This window comes from Coloeus monedula, assembly GCF_965178545.1.
Source record: "Coloeus monedula genome assembly, chromosome: 3".
NCBI classification, from domain to species: domain Eukaryota; kingdom Metazoa; phylum Chordata; class Aves; order Passeriformes; family Corvidae; genus Coloeus; species Coloeus monedula.
The window spans coordinates 28,386,693-28,404,222 of NC_138783.1; the positions used below are offsets into that span (position 1 = coordinate 28,386,693).

The 17,530-nt window shown below is 56.0% G+C and overlaps 1 protein-coding gene across 4 annotated transcripts; it reads right to left on the reverse strand.

Moving 5' to 3' along the window:
• Nucleotides 1-1,966: 1,966 nt before the first annotated feature.
• On the reverse strand, nucleotides 1,967-12,155 carry IFFO1 (intermediate filament family orphan 1; the record flags this gene model as incomplete). 4 transcript variants are annotated; one of them, XM_082279466.1, is made up of 9 exons in its annotated part: nucleotides 1,967-2,503; nucleotides 3,111-3,241; nucleotides 3,432-3,524; nucleotides 4,220-4,340; nucleotides 4,818-4,978; nucleotides 5,923-6,063; nucleotides 6,300-6,395; nucleotides 6,480-6,540; nucleotides 11,467-12,155. In XM_082279466.1, the coding sequence occupies 9 exons, from the start codon at nucleotides 12,153-12,155 to the stop codon at nucleotides 2,401-2,403; spliced, it is 1,596 nt and encodes a 531-aa protein (XP_082135592.1). In that variant the 3' UTR covers nucleotides 1,967-2,400. The 4 variants fall into 4 exon arrangements, with proteins under 4 accessions (XP_082135592.1, XP_082135591.1, XP_082135590.1 ...); XM_082279465.1 differs by having other exon boundaries at nucleotides 3,432-3,527; XM_082279464.1 differs by having other exon boundaries at nucleotides 4,818-5,002.
• Between the last annotated feature and the right edge of the window lie 5,375 nt (nucleotides 12,156-17,530).

Sequence of the window (17,530 nt, forward strand, 5' to 3'; positions counted from 1 at the left end):
GAGCCTCTTGCTGGTGATACCATTCACCAGGGAACAGCATCTTGCACGTGTGGGTGGTGGAGATTTCGGTTTCACTGCAAATGGAGTCCTGGCAGGCAGTGTGGGACCAGGCTCCCCACGTGTCCTGGGACACGGGTGTCTAGCAGCACCTACTGTTCCTCTGGGCAACAACTGCTTGAGGCAGAGATGTCAGTCCTTCTGTGCTTCACACCTCAAATCTCTCAGGGTATGTACTCTGCAGCCTTGTGGGTTCCTTAAGCAGGACCAAGGCAAAGGTATGCACATCCTGGATTGTGCACGGGGGAAGCCAGAAGTTGTTGGCCACTCTCAGAACTCTCCACAAGCCAGAAAGAGCAGAAAACACTGCAAAGACACCTCCAGGAAAGGGGATTTGCATGAAACAGAAGAGCCTCCAGGCAGCATAGGAAGTGACCCCTGATCTACTGCGTGTGAGGCATCATCACTTGAAAGTAGAAGACTGAAATACTAAAATACTTCCTCTGGCTTTAGCTCTTTTAGGTAGAAAAATAAAGAGGGAAGAGGGAAAGGAAATGCACACAGTTGAGCAAGGTGGCATGGAGGTGAGGGCCATGGCAGGCACTGAGGCATGCACCTCCCATCCACCTGCACACCCATAGGCAGCCAGGGCTTCTGCTACTTCCCAGCACCCTGCTGCTCCTGTGAAACACCTTCCCAACCTCCTGCAAGAAGCGAAGACGGCAGTCAGGAGTCGGAGCCCAGCCACAGCAGACCCCAAGCTGAGGAACTGCCATTCCCCAGCAGCAGCAGTGCTCCACCTGCGCCCTGATTTCCTGTTTCCTGCTCAATTCTCCTGCCATTTGCAGGGACTCACCTCCCTGCCAGCTCTAACCAGCCAGCTCAGCCCCTGCTGAAATGCCAACACATGCTCTAACACATCTTGCAGGCACAGGCAGAGCCTGCCCAAACACGGACACTGTGTGCTGGGGTGCATGGATGCCACAGTGCTCCCAGCTCAAGCACCCGGCAGCATCAGCCACCCAGGCCACACTTACAGAGGAACTCTCGTATCCCTAAGCCCCGATTTTATCTTCCATACCTAGTCTTAGAGATGATCCAAAAACTCTGCTGCCATGTACTTTCTCTTCAGTACCTTTAGTGAGGAGCACATTTTTCTCTGGAGCTTCATCTGCCTTGGCTATGCAGCCTGTGTCCATTTCTCAGTGATCCCACTGCCTTTCTGGATCACACTGCTCGCTCCCTCCTGACACCCTGCCAGACCCCAGCCTCCTGTCACATCACCGGAGGAGCAGGAGCTGCAGCCAGCCAGGAAAATGCTACAAGAGATGGTGGGACAGGGGATCCCCCACTGCAAGGTGGGATATGGGACTGAGGGTGGGCAGGAAGGTGCTCTGGGATGCCCTTGGTGTGGCAGAGGAGACCAGGCAACAGGAAGAGAGGAAGGTTCACAAGTCACAAGCCAGGATCAGCTTCATTTCCAATCCCTCAGCCTCTGCATCGATGATGCTCCAGGTCAAAAACAAGGCAGCCCCATGCAGCAGCAGTGCCTGTCGAGGGCCAGTGGCTCTCACAACAGGGATCTCACCACTGTCCCATCTGCCAGTCCCACCTGGCATGCCCAAGGAATGGGACTGTCCCATGGGGGGACCCACTGACGTGGGCTTGGTGTCTGATGGAGGGCAGCCCCACCTCAAGCCACACGTCGCACAGGGAGAGCCCACACCCAGTGCAGCTGTAGAAAAGGAAATTGTCCCATTTAATGACCTCGCCCCCGTAACACAGACGTGAGCGCATCGCCGACGGGCGGCAAAGCAAAGTGCACAGTGAGCAGGACTCAGCCCCCGCCCTGGAGAAGGCGTGGCAGGGCTCGGGATGCCCGGCACGGCGTGGGGACCAGCCAGGTGCCCGGCCAGCAGCAAGGACAGGGAGAGCCCTGGGCTCGGTCCAGTTGGCACCAGTGTCAGGTCCAGTTTGCAAGGAGGTACGGCTCTCGTTCGGCTCCGTGTAGCGCAGGGAGGGCAGGGGCAGGTCAAGTGTACCAGGATGGAGGCCAGAGGAGATGGGTCTGGGGGCGCCTGGGAGCAGGTCCTGCAGAACGCCACCATGGCAGGTTTGGAGCCTCCCTGCCCGAACCATGGTTTAACCGAAGCAGGGAAAGGGAATAGAGAAGGGGCTGAAGGCAAAGCAGCCCGGGCAAGGGCCCTCAGGTCTATCTAGCTATTCCCATTTGCAAGGTATCCGGTGAGGGGGTGTGTGGGATCTGCCAAGCACCCCAAAACGGGAGTGAGCCTGGGCGACAGACGTTTACCAGCGGTTCCACGTCCCTGACAGTCTCTCCCAGGTGTGACTCAGGCACCCCCATGCCAGGGAGGGGGTCCGAGAGAGCAGGGCCTCCCCTCATTATCTGATGGAAGCATCGCTGGGGGGATCACGGTCAGATTCCTCGCTCTCCTCATTCGGGGCTGACTCGCTGTTGGAGGTCGGGGTGAAGGCAGGGGACTTTCTGCAGAGAAAAGGGCAGTAGTCAGAGCATTGCCCAGGGGGAGGGAAAGGACCCAGTTTGGTGTGGGCAGGGGTCACCAGAGCAAGGAAGAGAGAAGCTGAAGTGCCCTTGTGCTCCTTGGGGCATGTGTGGGTCTGCAGGAATCCCGGGGTGCTGGGAGGGTGCTCCAGAGGACACTGAGCAAGAGCACGAAGCAGAGCTGGAGGAGATGCTGGAGGGGCAGGCCCACAGCAGGACCCTGGCAAGGCATGTAAGGCTAGGGGTCTGTGAAAGTCCACCACAGGGGTCCCCAGCCAGGAGCCACCCTGGCTCCACAGGCTTTTGGGGACTTACACAGTGTCCCTGCACAATGGCAGCTCCTCTCTCCACGGGGGTGTCTGGCTTCACTTGTCAAAGTTGACTCCCGTGTGTTGCCTACCTTCTGCACAGGTGGCACCATGACCTGTGTGAAGGCCAGCCAGGAGTCCAGCAGCCTCTGGGAACTGCCCTCTCTCTGTGCCACATGAGGGCAGGGCAGGAGCACTACCCAGCCCTTCAGCTCCCTCTCACCACCACCCTGGCTTCAGACCCAGAGCACGAGTATCCCGGCTTTCCTGCTGAAGCTCACCTGTCCCCAGACTGGGTGATGAGCCGCCGGCAGGTCTCCATCTGCACATCCAAGCCTCGCTTCATGCTGCACATCTCCATGTACTCGTGGAGGTGCCGGTTCATGTCATTCTTGGCTGTGGCCAGTTCCAGCTGGGCAAGGGAAACGGTGCAGAGATGACCCCAGGGCATGTGGTGCAGGGCAGTGGGCATGGCCAGACCCAGGGCTGTCGCCCACATTACCAGTGACCTGCTCCAGCATTGTGTCTCCCTCCCCCAGGGACCCACTCCCCCATTTCACACCCTTCTGTGCCATGTCCTCCCTATCTCCTCCTTCTCCCACCTCTATTTGGTCGATGGTTTCCTGGTACTCCTTCTCACGGCTCTTGAACAGCGACTCCGTGTCCTTGATCACCTTCTCCAGGCTGTCGTCCTGCTGCTGAGGAGAGCAGACAGCAGGTTTAGAGGCGGGGAAGCGTCCAACATGAGAAACCAAAGGCAAGAGAGAGACAAATCAGAGAAAGAACTGGCAGCACTGGGAAAAGAGGAAGAAACATATACAGTGTAGTACAAATAAGACATGAGTCAGTCCTGCCAACATGGACTTGAGAGACTCAGGACTCGCCACACTGGGCAGTGACCACATCAACCCGAACAAGCCCAGCATTGCACTGAAGATTTGGAGAACACAGACCATTCCCGAGCATGACATATCCCCAGGGGACTGCCAAGGGCCAAAGATTTGGGATGACAAGGGCTTTGGCCAGACACTGAGGCCTCTGTTGGGGCAGTTTTGCTGCACAGTGGGTAGGTGGGCTGGAGAACATGAACAAGGATCACCAGAGACCAGTCCAGCCAGAGGAAGTTTTCTCTTCTGGATGGGCTGTGGCTCCCCCAACGTGTGTGCACCCTTCCCTCAGCACACCCCTCAGGTCCCTGGCCCGTCTCTAACAAGGAGAGCTCGACAGGGATGCTGTAATGTATTCATGCAGAAAAGGTAGGAAAGCATCTGTACAGGCCTGCAAAGGGAAAGGGGCTGAAATCTGGTCTTTGAGAGAGCATCTCCCCAGGCTCAGGCAGGACCGAGTGTCCCAACCCAATGTGACCTCAGGGCCCTGACACCACTGTTACCTCCCCCTGCACCTCTGCCGCTGCAATGGCGTATCCGGAGAAGTCCTCCCAGAGGAGCAGTGTTTCTTCCGTCTCCTCCCACGTGAGGCTGTCACAGTCATCCTCAAAGTCATATTCTCTCCTGGGCACAAGGGAACAGCACATCAGCACCCAGCAGGAGAGCCATGGCAGGCAGGGGGCTGTGTCAGTGCCAAAGCCTTGCTCCCGCTCACGGGCAAGGCTGCAGCTCTTGGCGGTCAGGGTGAACTCTGGTGTGCCCAAACCCAACAGCTGACAGGGAAGGGGCTGGCTTTATGGTCAGGAGCCCCCAGCAAATTCGGGCACGGACTCCCAAAAGGTGGGATGGGGGGCAAGAGGAGGGGAGTTGGACCAGCTCCCACTCTCAGCAGGAGTGGGCTCAGGTCTCCCAGGGGGTCAGTCCCACTGTGCCACAGAGCACAGGGTGAACATACTCCACAGCAGCATCTCCCATCTTGGCCTCACCTGGGAAGGGAAGCCACAGACCACCCTTGCCCTCCCCATCCTGGGACCAGCAGGGAGCCCGGTCCTGGAGCCTGGCTCAACACCGCGGGCAGAGGTGCACGGCAGCCGCACTCACAGCTGGTTCAGCATCCTCTGCATTTCCTCATTGATACTCATGGCTGTGGTCTCGTCCTCCTCCTCCTCGTCAGGCTTCCGGGAGGCATCGCTCTCTGACAGCGAGGTGTCCTCGTCGCTGACCTGCTTGCGCTCCCGCTTCCGCCCCACCGAGGCTGGGACCTTAACGGGAGACAAGTGCAGAGACTACAGAAACGAGGCCGGGTCCGAGGTCAGGAGCAGGGAGTTGGGAGGAGATGGAGGGGAAAGGAATGGTGGAGGGACAGAAAGGCAGGGAAAGAGAGAAAGACAGAAATAAAGGAAGGAAGAAAAGAGAGAGAGAGAGAGAGAGAGAGAGAGAGAGAGATGGGCTCATTATGATCAGGTTAAAGATGGGTGCAATGGATAAAACATGGTTTTAGCATTTTCTAAAATTAAAACTAAGCAACTAAAGATGGAATCTGTGAATCTGATGAGAAAAAACAATGTGGTTTTACTGCAGAAAAACTCAAATCACCCACCACCCCAGTCCAGAGACAGGGAAACACAGTGACAGAAACAGGAAAAAAGAGACAGTCTGAAAAAGGTGAAATATGTCAATATTTATAGTCCAACCTTTTTTATAGAAAGTTTAAAATTTGTAAAATTTCTCAACTGAATGGAACTAACCAGTTGCTTCTGTAGGGACAAAGAGCGAGACAGAAAGGCAGCAACATCCAGAAAGAGAAAAGAGACAGAGACAGAGAAGAGAGACAGAGAGAAGATGACGGAGAGGGGAAGGGGAAGGAGAGAGATGGAGTTAGAGACAGACGCTCAAGCAACTTGTCTCCCTCCTGCAGCTGTTCCCCTACCACTGTGGGGTCCCCAGGCCCAACACAACAGGTCAGCAAGAGGTTGAGGGGACTCTAGATGTCCAAAGCAACATCTGGAGCTTTCCACCTCCTCTCTGTGCCCTTTTGCCTGGTCCTCCCAAGAGAGACAGAAAGCAAGGGACCGCAAGGAACAAGGGCGAGGGTGACCAAGCGTCTCCCCTAGCAGGGGGCTGGTGTTGTCTCTTCTACCTCCTTTGGGAACTCTCCTCCCCAGAGCTGGTGGCTGAGTCTGGAGCAGCAGCGGGCGCTTCTCACCTGAAACATCTTGATCATGTCCTCGCAGTTCCGCTGCTGTGCCACATCACACAGCTTGGCAGTGATGTCGATGCGACGGCAGATGTCCATGTCCACCTTCATGGCCTTCTCCTGGATCTTGGTGTCCAGCTCCGTGATGTTCTGAACCCACAGCACCACAGAAAGGGCACAAAGGAGGAATATTAGGAAAACAAATGGCAATCAGTGCCCCACTTTCCCCCTCGTGCAGGACTGCTCCCACATCCCTACTTTGCTCACTGCACCCCGGACCAACCCTGCCACTGCTGGATGGGCCCCACCAAGGAACTGCTTTTCTACATAGCCAGACCACTTGGATAGGACACTGCTGTGGGGTCAGAGAAGGATTAGGGACTCACATTGCTCATCAGTCCCTTGAAGACAACAAGCTCTGCCTTGAGCTGCTCCACCTTCATGGCCAGCTCCTCCTGGCAAGCTTCAGCCTCCTGGGCTTCCTGCACCGGGGAGAGGGAGATGTGCAAATCAGCACCAGTGTGGGGCAGACGGGGTGCAGGGGAAGGGGGGACAGCGATGCTCACCTCCTGCAGCTCAGTCACCCTGTCCTGAAGCTGGACACGCACCGTGTACTCCTCTTCCCATCTAGGGAGACAAACGCCGGTCAGATCCCATTGGCCTTGCCTCGCTGGCTGCCAAAGGGAGAGGACAGAGCAGCAGCTGCTCACCCCAAAGCTATCCGAGAGTGGGGCACGACAGCACCGGGGTGGGAAGGAGAACGTGCCCAGGAATGCATAGCCTCTTGTTTTCAGGCCATGGCAGCTGCCAAGCCCATTGGCCCCCCCGGCCACAAGCCCTGCCCCAGCACGGCCGCCCGCCCTGCGATGGGGGGAGCTGGGGACACCGACCGCAGGCTCTGCACGGCAGCTGCGCTGCAGGCCCTGCCACACTGGGGCTGGCCCATGGCTCGTCACAGCCCACTGGCCTCTCCATCTGCCCCCGAGCCCCACGGCCCTGGGTGACATTAAGTTCAGCTCCAACACTCAACAAACGGTTTGCAGATATAATCCAGAGTTGCCTCCATCTACGTCATTTTTGCGACCACATTTGTGTGCCTGCAGTGTTGCAGTTCAGGCAATCCAGAAGCACAAACCTGACCTTGACACCAAACCATCTCACAGCATGAGTGACCACCATGTGCATGAAGGGCTGCTCTTCTGCCTGTCCCAACGAAGAGGGCTGCCCTGTGCCAGGCCACGCTGCCCAGGCAGGGGCACAAGACTCCTTGGCTCTACTGCCGCATAACAGGTTGGATTAAAGAACACTGTTTTACCCCACAAGGAAGCAGAATGGATTGTGCCACTTTATGCCAGGCTGTCCAGTGGGTATTAGGCTCTGCAGCTTTGCAAAAAGTGGAGCTGCAAGGCTCCTGGCCTTGCTGTGCACATCCCCATGCAATTATTATATTATATTTCACTGCATGAGATCAACATCTTGGGTCACGCTGCAGTGTTGGCCCAGCCCATGGTCTGTTGGGAGGCCATCAAGCCGTACTGCTCTTGGCTAAATGATGATCCCATGGAGCACGGGGGTTGGCATGCGCTGCGGTGCGGCATGGGGCAGGGCTGCTGCATTCTTACCCAGCTCCTGGCTCTTCTGGGAGAGCCAGATTTTTCTGAGAAAGGGAGATCACTCTGGGAAAGCAACCAGAGCTGGGCCCTTCCTGGGGCTGTGAGCTCTGGTTTCTATTTAATGCCTGCAAGCACCAACACAGACACTGCGACTCTGCACAAGGATGTGAAAAATCTCTCACTTACTGACACCAAGTTTGAACAATAAATCCTAAGGCCTAGGAGGCCAGAAAGCGTATGAAAAGCCCTCACATTTGTTATCTCGGGGTATCTGGACAATCTGACAACATGGGAGAGCCCTGGCTTGTGAATTTCTAAGCTCTTAAAGCTAGCAATGCTGCTCCTTACTCTAACAAGGACAAAAGTGTGCACTCCTTGTGTTGGTGTTGGATCCATACCACAGCTTCAGAAGGGGAATCAAAGAGTGTTCCCATCCCTTTGGGGAAAGAGAGATGAAGCAAAAAGGAAGGAGAAACTTAAAAGGTAGAATTGCCCTTATATGGGAACTGCTCAAACAAAGCCTCCCTCCCCAGGGACAAAAACGCCTTCCACCACAAGAAAAAAATTTCAACATCTTTCTCGGTCTGGCACTGCCTCTTTTTTGGTCCCCGCCTCCCTGTGGGTCTCTATATAGCCCAGACTCACTGGGGACGTAAAGCATAGCTGCAAATCCTGGTAAGAGTTCATTGCACACCAGTGCTACAGAAGACGAGTGCAGGTCACATAAATACCGACTTAAAAGGCAGGAGAAAACAGCCATTCACCCCACAAGGGACAAACCCGTGCACCCATCCATTGCAAACCTCTCCCCTGCTCATCTCCTGCCTGGCTCCCTCTCCCCTGCTCCCTCCTGCAATGCACCACTCCTAATAATAACCTGCCTGCAGCGCTGCACCCGCAGCCCCGCACGGCCGCCAGCCGCCGCCAGGTCGCTGCCAGCTGGAAGCGAGGCTGCCCCACACAACCCCACGGCCACTGGTGCCCACCAAGAGGAGATGGGGGCCCTTCCTGCACTGCTGCAAAGCAACAACCTCCCCAAAGGCAGACAGCGAGTGCAGGAGGGTCCCAGCTGCAGGCGGACCTGACCATCTCCTTGCCAGCTATGGGACAGCCCTCCCAAAGGCAGGGACGTGAAAAGATGCAGTGCTGTCCCTGCCAGGTGTGTCCCTTCAACAAGTTCACTTAGCAAAAGAAACAATTCCCCCATCTTTAAAAACCCTGCTCACTGCAGCAGGCACTGGGGTGTTTTACCCCATCCTGCAGGGTCAGGGCACACTGGGGCTTTGGGCTGCTCTGGGCCTGAAGTTCCACTTATCCCCCTCTTGCCACATCTGAACTATGTTTGAGCTTACCTTAATGGGGAAGGCCCTGCAGCCTGGCACAGCTCCTTGGAGGGCAATCACAACAACAAAAGACCTTCTTGAAGCATTTTAATAAACAAGGGGGCTTGTAAAAATGATGGAGAGACTTTTTACCAGACCTTTTGCCTGCGGTGACAGGAGGCGAAAGTTTTAAATTGAAAGAAGGTAGGTTTAGATTGGACATGAGGAAGAAATTTTTATGATGGTGGTGAGACACTTGGAGCAGGTTGCTCAGAGAAGATGTGGATGGCCCATCACTGGAAATGTTCAAGGTCAGCGCTTTGAGCAACCTGATCTAGTGAAACCCCACAGCAGGGGGGTTGGACTAGCTAGTCCCTAGAGGTCCTTTCCAACCCAAACCACTCTGTGACACACACTGTGTCATAGCACTACTCATTCCATACCTCCAGGGTCTCCTTGCAACATCCAACATAAGAACTACTAGTGAACACAAGCAGTAAATGTAGCAGACAGCACAAACGTGATGAGACTCCCAGATCCCCAGCACTTAGCAGGTCTGTATGATACAGGCACCCTTTGCCCCTATCCAGGCCACCTAATTTCAGCCTGCTCCTCCCAAGTGCCGCTCCTATGAGCCTCTCTCCTGCTGCTGCAACTATTCTCATCTCTCCCTACGGCCCCCCCACCCCTCCTGGATCCCTGATTTGAATTTCAGGCCCTGCATATCCAGAGGGAAGCTCCTGCTGCACTGCTCCAAGTGCTGTGGGATGCATGGTGGCAACACTGTCCTGAAAAAAACACAAGCTCCAGCACCCAAGCCATGGGTCAGAGAACTGGGAAGTCCTGTGTTAATATGGGCTCTTCCATCTGTCTCCAGGCAGGTGGCAAAGGCATGACACCAGCTGCACTGTTCCCATGGCAGATCACAGCCCACCATGGCAGGGAACTCTCAGCTCCCAAGGGATGTTGGTGTCAGCCCCCAGCATGAAGAAGGGTGTGGAAACGGGATCCTCCTGTCCCATTCCCCTGTTTGGGACCTGGCTGTACCCGTCAGAAAGTTCCCAGTGCTGGATAGGGTCTGGGGGTGGGGTCTGCTTTCCCCCAGCTCTTGGTAACACACTCCAAAAATAGATCCCACCAGTAACATTGGTTCATGGCAGCTTGTGGTGCCCCCCCTGCTCACCCTCAGCGGTCTCTCTGTCACCCCCTCTGCAACCTTCCCTGAAGCTCACTTGCCAGAGAGGGACAACGTGGAAAAGCTCTCCATTCTCCCAAAGTTTCAGCAGCACCAACAAACCCAACTTGATCCTCTCTGGCTGACCCACTTTGAGGCTCAAGCTCTCCTGGCTAAAAAATTGGCTCTAGCTTCCCACTGCCCGATCTGAAAATGCAAGGCAAGGAGTGCTGCTCCCCTCTGGAGAAGGAGCCTGCCCTCAGGCTTAAAAAAAAAGGCCTTAGGTACATGCAGCAGTTGGCAGGAAAGAAGAGATGCCAACTCTTCGTTTCCATGTGCCGTGCTCAGTGCCCTCACAGCATCTGACAGGCCAGTTTGCTCAGCCTAAGCCTTATAAAGCCAAAAGCATAAGGTGTCATCTTGGACCCCAGCCGTGACCTTGGCACCAGAGCCCGTGGCTGTGCAGAACCGGTCAGTGGCACAGTTCCCGCAGGGAGTTGGGTGTGGAATCAGAAACTTTCTAACTGCTTCTAAAGCATCGTAAAGTGACTTCTGAAAAACCCCAAAACCAGTCACTGGGGTGGTGTCAGTTGCCAGTGACGCTCTCGCCCGGCCCTGTGCTCTGACCCCGCGACCAGCCCCAGCCTGATCTCATCCTACGTGCAGATCCGGGAGCAGCCTCGCAAACTGGCCTGAAACAAAAGCGGTGCCGGCGCGCGGCGAGAGCAGCGGCCACCCTGCACAGGAAAGAAGAACCGGCCAAGAGATTAGCTTTACATTCTGTTTCACCCTTCTCCAAGGCACATACCAAGCCACAGCTATTTTGGGTCGGGAGGAAAGCCCCCGAGGAGTGGGGTGTCCCGCCCTGGCTCTCTGCTGCTGAGGGGCCAGCTGGAGCGCACTGGCGAGGGAAAGGGCCTAGGGGAGCCAGTCATCCTGCTGAGGGGTCCAGAGAACGCGTCCAGAGAACTTTTCTCTTCCCAGCAGCCTTTTCCAATCCAAACCCGCTCACTGCTGCATGTCCACCTTCCTCACCTACTTTCAGGCGGCTCCTCCTTCCCAAGCATTTCCAGATCCCCTTGCCTTTACAACACAGCTCCTGGAGTCATTCCTCAAGTTATTCCTTCCCTGCTTGGAAAGGCATTTCTAGTCCCTCATGCCAGGTTGGTAAGATGGAAAAAGGCTCGACGAACATCCGTAGAGAGTTCACACACCAGGTGGCAAGAGAGGAGACACAGGCACAAACAAATGCTTTCAGGGGTCCACATTGTTCCCCATGCTGCCTGCAGCCCGTGCTCCCGAGAAGTCTGGCCAGGACTGTCGCCTTCCCTCCCTGCTTCTCCCGCACAGCGCCCACCGGGCAGAGCCCTGCAGCCTCCCCGGCGATAGTTTCGGTCCCTCGGGGATTCCGCCGGTGCCCCTCCCTCCCGCCGCCCCTTCTCACCTGCGCTTGTACTCGTCGCGCTCCCTCTTCACCTTGGCCAGCACATTGTAGAGGGCTCGGATCTCGGGGGTGATGGTGTCGATCTGCACCCCCACCCCGTCGGGGTGGACCCAGGAGACGCCCGGTCCCTGCACCAGGGTGGTCTCGGGCCCCGGGCCGAGCCGCCGGGCTTGCGAGAAGGACCAGATGGTGCCGGGCATGAAGCGGGAGCCGGCGGAGAAGGCGGAGGGCTGGCCGGGACCACCGGGGCGGGAACCGGGGGACCCCAGCGCCCGGGCCGAGCCCAGCCCCAGCCCCAGCCCCGGCCCCAGCCCCAGCCCCAGGGTGCGGATGGGACCCACGAAGCCGGTTTGCACCGCCTGGTCCCGGCGCGGGGGTCCCCGGCCGCGGCCGCCCGCCCCCTCCTCCAGCGCCTGCTGCAGCTGCTTCTCCAGCTGCCGGTTGCGCCGCTCCAGCTCGTGGACCTTGGCCAGGAAGCAGCGGAACCGCAGGTTCAGCGTCTTGAGGACGCTGATGTTGGAGCCCAGGTCGTTGCGGAGGGCCATGGCGGCGGGCGGCGCGGGGAAGGGGCCGGCGGGCGGCTCCCCGGCCAGGGGCTCGGCGGCGGGCGGCGGCGGCAGCTCGGGGCCCGGCAGCCCCTGCTGCTCCTGTGGCAGGAGGAAGAGGTTGGGGCCGAAGAGCGGGTTCATGGCGGCGGCGGGACGGGGCGGGGAGCGCCGGGCGGGGGGGATGCGCCCGGCCAGCCCCGGCGGCGGGGGCGCGGCTTCCGCTGCGGCGGGGATGCGGCGGCGGCGGCGGCGGCGGGCTCCGAGAGCCGTCCCCGCTCCCCTCCGCGCCCCGCCGCCGGCCCCGGGCGGAGCGAGCAGAGGAGGGGACACGGCAGAACCTCCCTTTCCTCCGCCCGCCCCCCGCCTCTCCCCCCGCCGTGGGGCGGCTCGGCCTCCCCGGAGGGTTTCGGGGCGCCCCGGGGCGAAGGGATGCGGCCGGGTCCAGCAGGATTCCCCGGGGGAAAGTCCCTCTCCGGCACCGCTAGCTGAAGCCCCGCCTGGTACCGATTCCCGTAACTAGCCCAGCCGCAACACAGTGTGCCTCTACCTCCTAATTTTTAATATTTTTTTTTTTTTGCATAGAATTTAGTGCTTTCCCAGAGCTGCCCCCCCTTGAAGAGGGCATAACTTTGCCTCTGCACCCCCAAACCCTCTCGTTATCCTCGCTCGAGCCCCCCAAGACAGCCCTGCCCTTGCTGTGCTAGCAGCCCGCCTACGGGGAGCTGCCGCTGGACAATGGCGAGCCAGCGGGCAGAGGAGGCTGTGTGGAGGCAGCCTCTCAGATGTCATGCTTGGCTTGCAACTGGCTTCCTCCTTCCTTGTTCACAAAGCAGCCTCGGGTCTTGTTTCATGTCCCTCATTTTAGCCTTCTTTAGGTCATTCCCTCTTACCGCCAACCCCGACCCCAGGTGAATTTTGCAAGAAGCGCTGCCGTCGCCACTCACCCCGTTATCTGGTGTGAGGAGGCTGCACACAAATCAATCCCTACATAAATATTTTATGGATGTAGACACCTGTGTTCCCTTGCTGTCTGTGTGCTCCTGGCCCGTTCCCCCAGGACTTCCAGTGAGGAGCTGAGCCGAGTGCGGCCTTTGCACAAAGCGGTCTCAGCTGAGCCGTCAGCAAGGGGTGAGCGAGCGGTGGGTTTGAATTCAAAGAGATGCCCAGCACCACACTACACTGAGCTCTGTGGAAGGAGCTGGGCGTGCTCTGGTGGGGCAGTGTGCTACAGCCCTTCCCTTGGGATCAAAGGTATGGCTCAATCCACACTTCCAGGAACTTCCCAGCTCCACTGAGGACGGCCAGCTTTGAGAGTCTTGGCTAAGAGTCTGCCTATTGAATCTTCCCTGCTGCTTCTCCTCTAGGGCTACAAGTCTCCTCCATCCCTCCATTACTCTTCTGCCTTCCTGGCCTGGGAGCAGGCCAAATCAAATTTGTTCCCCTCTCCTGCCTTGCTGTGTCCAGCATCAGTTATATCCTGTGGCCTGCCTGTCTCCTCTGTCCTGCCTGTGACTCAAGGATCCCCACAGCAGCCCCCAGCTGCATTTATAATATCTCCTCTCCCACTAGTAACTGTCTGCATCCCCCCGGCACACCCATGACCACTGGAACTCAACTGGACTTCAGTCCCTCTGAGATGGGCTTAGGTTGGGAAAGAAGTGAGCTTTCCTCTTCTGTCACCTCCTTTTTAACGCTTTTCTCAAGCGATGTTCCTGTGCTCTGCCTTTGACTGGAGAGGCTGAGTGGTGGCCAGCAGTGCTTTTGTCCAGGGAGAGGAGGGCAGGAAGGCTTTCCTCATGGACAGGCAGAAGAGATTCCCATCTTCCAAAAAACAGCACTGCAACAGCAGCTGGTAGGGAGCAATGTGCCCAGCAGCAATGCTACCAAATAAAGAGGGAAAAGAGAAGGACAGATGGACAAGAGGGATCCCAGTCAAGAAGCTTGTTTTGAAGCAGCAGTGACAGCTCCAGCTCGGAAACCTCCCAGCATGTGACCTTTTAGCCACTGCTGACTCCCTCCTTCCTGCTGCCACGTCCTGTCACCCGCCCCCCACGCTGCCACAGCCTGCCAGTGTGCCTGGCAGCGCGTGCTTTCTGCCAGCATCCTCCCCCCTCACATACTCCTGGTTTTACCCCTCCACACCCTTGTACCTGGGCGAGCAGGGTCAGACCGGAGGGATCTGCTGCTGCATGCAGCCAGCAAGGAGCACAGGCAAGAGCAACGCCACAAACCGTGGAGCAAGTGCTTTCCCAAGCTCTGCTTGGCCTGCTCCTGTCCTGCTGGGGAAACCCAGCAAGTGGAGCTGATTAATGAAATGCCAGTGGAGGAAAGCATTGCCATCCATCAGGAAAAGCTTTTTTTACCGGGAGGCCAGCACAGCACTGGAGCAGGTGGTGGGATCTCCGTCCGTGGTGGTTCTCAGAGCTCAGCTATGCAAATCCAGTGATGTGACCTCGTGCCGGGACAGCAGGGACTGGGCTACAGACCTCCAGCACCTCTTCTCACCAACACTCCTGCTGTCTCCTGGAGAGGACAGGGCCTCCTTTTTTCTCTAACTTCCCTTACTTAGGATACTTGCTGGGGTAAAGGATTCCTATTGATGCAGAAGATGGCTGGGGCAAAAGGCCGACTTATTCTAGTTATCCTGCAGCAACCAGGGGACCACAGCACTCCTCTTCTGGGCCTCAGTCTCACTGCAGCACAGCAGCTCCTTCTCCTCATCTTCACCTCCTGGTTCACCAAACCTCTGACACTTCTCCAGACCCTCCAACCGCTCCTGCCCCCAGTTTATCAGCTCAGGGTCAACAGGGGCACTGCTGGACTGCAGCTGCTGACATGCAGAGCTGCTCATTACAGCTTAAAATCATACCTGTAGCCAATGTTAAGAGAAGACACTTATTCACAAACATGGTGATACTTATCTTACTTGCACAGATTTTAAGGCCAAAAAAAAGCACTGCATTTTCTGACCCTGTACAAAACAGGCAGTGCAAACTCCTGTAGTTCAGGTCAGGTACTCGTGTGGCACTGTGTCTAATTGCTGACAGCACAGTAAAAAGAGATTAAGCCTCTACCACTGTCCTCCACGGGCAAATCAAGGTAGGTTCCCCACGTGGCAACCCCCTGTTAAAATCACCTGTCTCCTTTACATTTGCCCAGCTGTAACATCCATTGCCTTGTTGAGAGGCTCCTCCTCTCCCAGATCTCAGAACCTTGTGGTAGCTAACACGTCCTCCTTGCAAAGGTGCTTCATAGCTGAAACCTGTCCAGATTGGCTCCACAGCTTTCACAGAGGCTCTTTTTGTAAGGCATAGGTCCCATTGGTGTGTCTATACCCCACCTCCCTGCTCTCCTTCCCTCCGAGTACCTCTGCGGTATCTTCTCCCTTGCGCCACACTGCTGAAATATTTCAGTGTAAACTCTCCAAGTCTTCCAACTTCCAAGATTCTTCACTGAAACTGACCCCTAAAATTGCTTCTATCCAATTCAATACAATCAGAGGAAGATGTTGCAATGAACACACAAGTTTTGAGCCTAGCAAAGCCATCAGCCCAGTCAGCTGCCTGGATTTGGGTACAAATGTGGAGAAATTGGCGCAGAGGAGCAGCTGCCACCTGCGGCTGGGTGATGGCCACACTTAACAACACACAGAAATGTTCCTGTCTAACAGCAAAGGAAAGAATGGATTTTCTTCTAAAAATACACAGCCACCAGTCCAGGAGGGAGTTTTGGAGCCAGGTGTTCATGACAAGGCAGTTCTAGGCACTGCTACCACGCAGGACCTCACTGACCTTACCTTCTCAGCACTTCCCTACTGACTCCATCAGGCAGGTGAGACCTCCTCAGGAGCTCTCCACGTCCTCCCTAGCAGGGATGGACAGCCTGGAGGAGCAAGACCCACTGATGGGACTTCAGCCATTTGTGGATTCAGCCCCTACAAAAGTGTCCATATCTATGGGTGTTATGTGCAAGGCAGTGTGTGAACAAAGATCCAAATTTCATACCCAAGTCCCTGAAACGTGCAGTGCGGGACATCCTTCCTCTGGATACAGCCAGACATGAGGCAATACAACCAGAGGCTGCATGCCTGGCCCCGAGCAGACATTACAGCACATGACATCACTGGAATCAGTGACCGACCCCCGTCCCTGCTGGAGTCTCTTCTCTTTCCATTACGCACTATTGTCCCCAGAAGTCTTCCTTTTCCTTCCTGCACCACCCCAAGGGTGCAGCAGCGCAGTGCCTGCCTCTCCCTCCCGGCATGTAGAGGGGAGCTGGCAGCTCTTTGGAGCCTGCAAGGCAGGAGCTGCCAGCTGGCTGTCTTCATGGTGCCCTGATAAGGCTTCTCCAACAAACTCCCAGTTCGGGGAGAAGGACTGGGCGCAGCACAGCGGAACAGATATCACGACTTCTCTCAACCAGCTTTTAATCTATGACAGCATTTTTACCCCTCAGATCTGCTTTCAATCCTTGCTCTGCCTCAGTTCTTGCTTTGCTGTGTCTCAGCTCTCGCAAGCCACGTTATCAGCAGCTTTCAGATATTAAAACACATTAAAGGAAGGCACTGAAAGGTGATCCAGCAGTCACATTTTCCAGAAATCTCAGCTTTCAGGTAACAAAAGATTCCCAGAGTAAGCAGGCAGCTGCAAAGCACCAACCTAATGTGACCACAGCCTTGTACCAGAATGCAGAGGAAACCACCAAGCTTTGTCCCCCCAGCTGCTGCATTCCCAGTACTGCTTTGGAAGCTCAACAGTGGCATTTCAATGTCACACTCAACATTATCTCTCTGAGCAGCAATAACTACCATGGCTGAAATCAAGAGCAGGAGATCAAACCACCAAAGGGAGATGAAAATTTCCCGTCTCTTCCCAGCTATAACGAAAGGTTTGCAGGCATGCCAAGTGATTGGAACAATGCTCGGCAAGAGAGAAGTTTTATTGACACAGTTAAAGCAGCAGCTATTCCTGCATTTCAGGGCTGAACTTCCATCATATTTTGGAGATTGCTAGAAACCACACAGTTACCTTGGGATTCCAACCAGGAAAACTGGTTTCCAAGCAGGAAAACTGCTGCTGGGGTTATCAGGATAAACTGGTTCTCAAGCTGAGGTGGCACACTCACATGGGGACCTCAGCAGGCAGTGGGACAGATCAGCATTGCTCCTGAAAGGACAGGCCCAGGGCTTAAAGAGGCACTGAGGTACTCTTGCTGCTTCTCTCACCAAAATTTAGGATGTATTTGACCTCTCTGAACACTTCCCAGTTTCACAGTCTTTATTCAGATGGGGGGCACTAGAAATGCAGTATTGAAGCAAAAATTCCTTCCCTTGGGTCCTATTGCACCCAGCATTTATTTAATTATTCTGAAAGGCACCGAAAAGCTTCCCTTGGAGCCTTTATATCCAGCAATCCAGACCTCACCACACAAGCCCAGAGATGGTCATATTCAGAGGCTCCTCCCTGCCCTAATTCACTGGGGAAGCATGGGGAAAAAGTTAATTTTCAACTATGAAT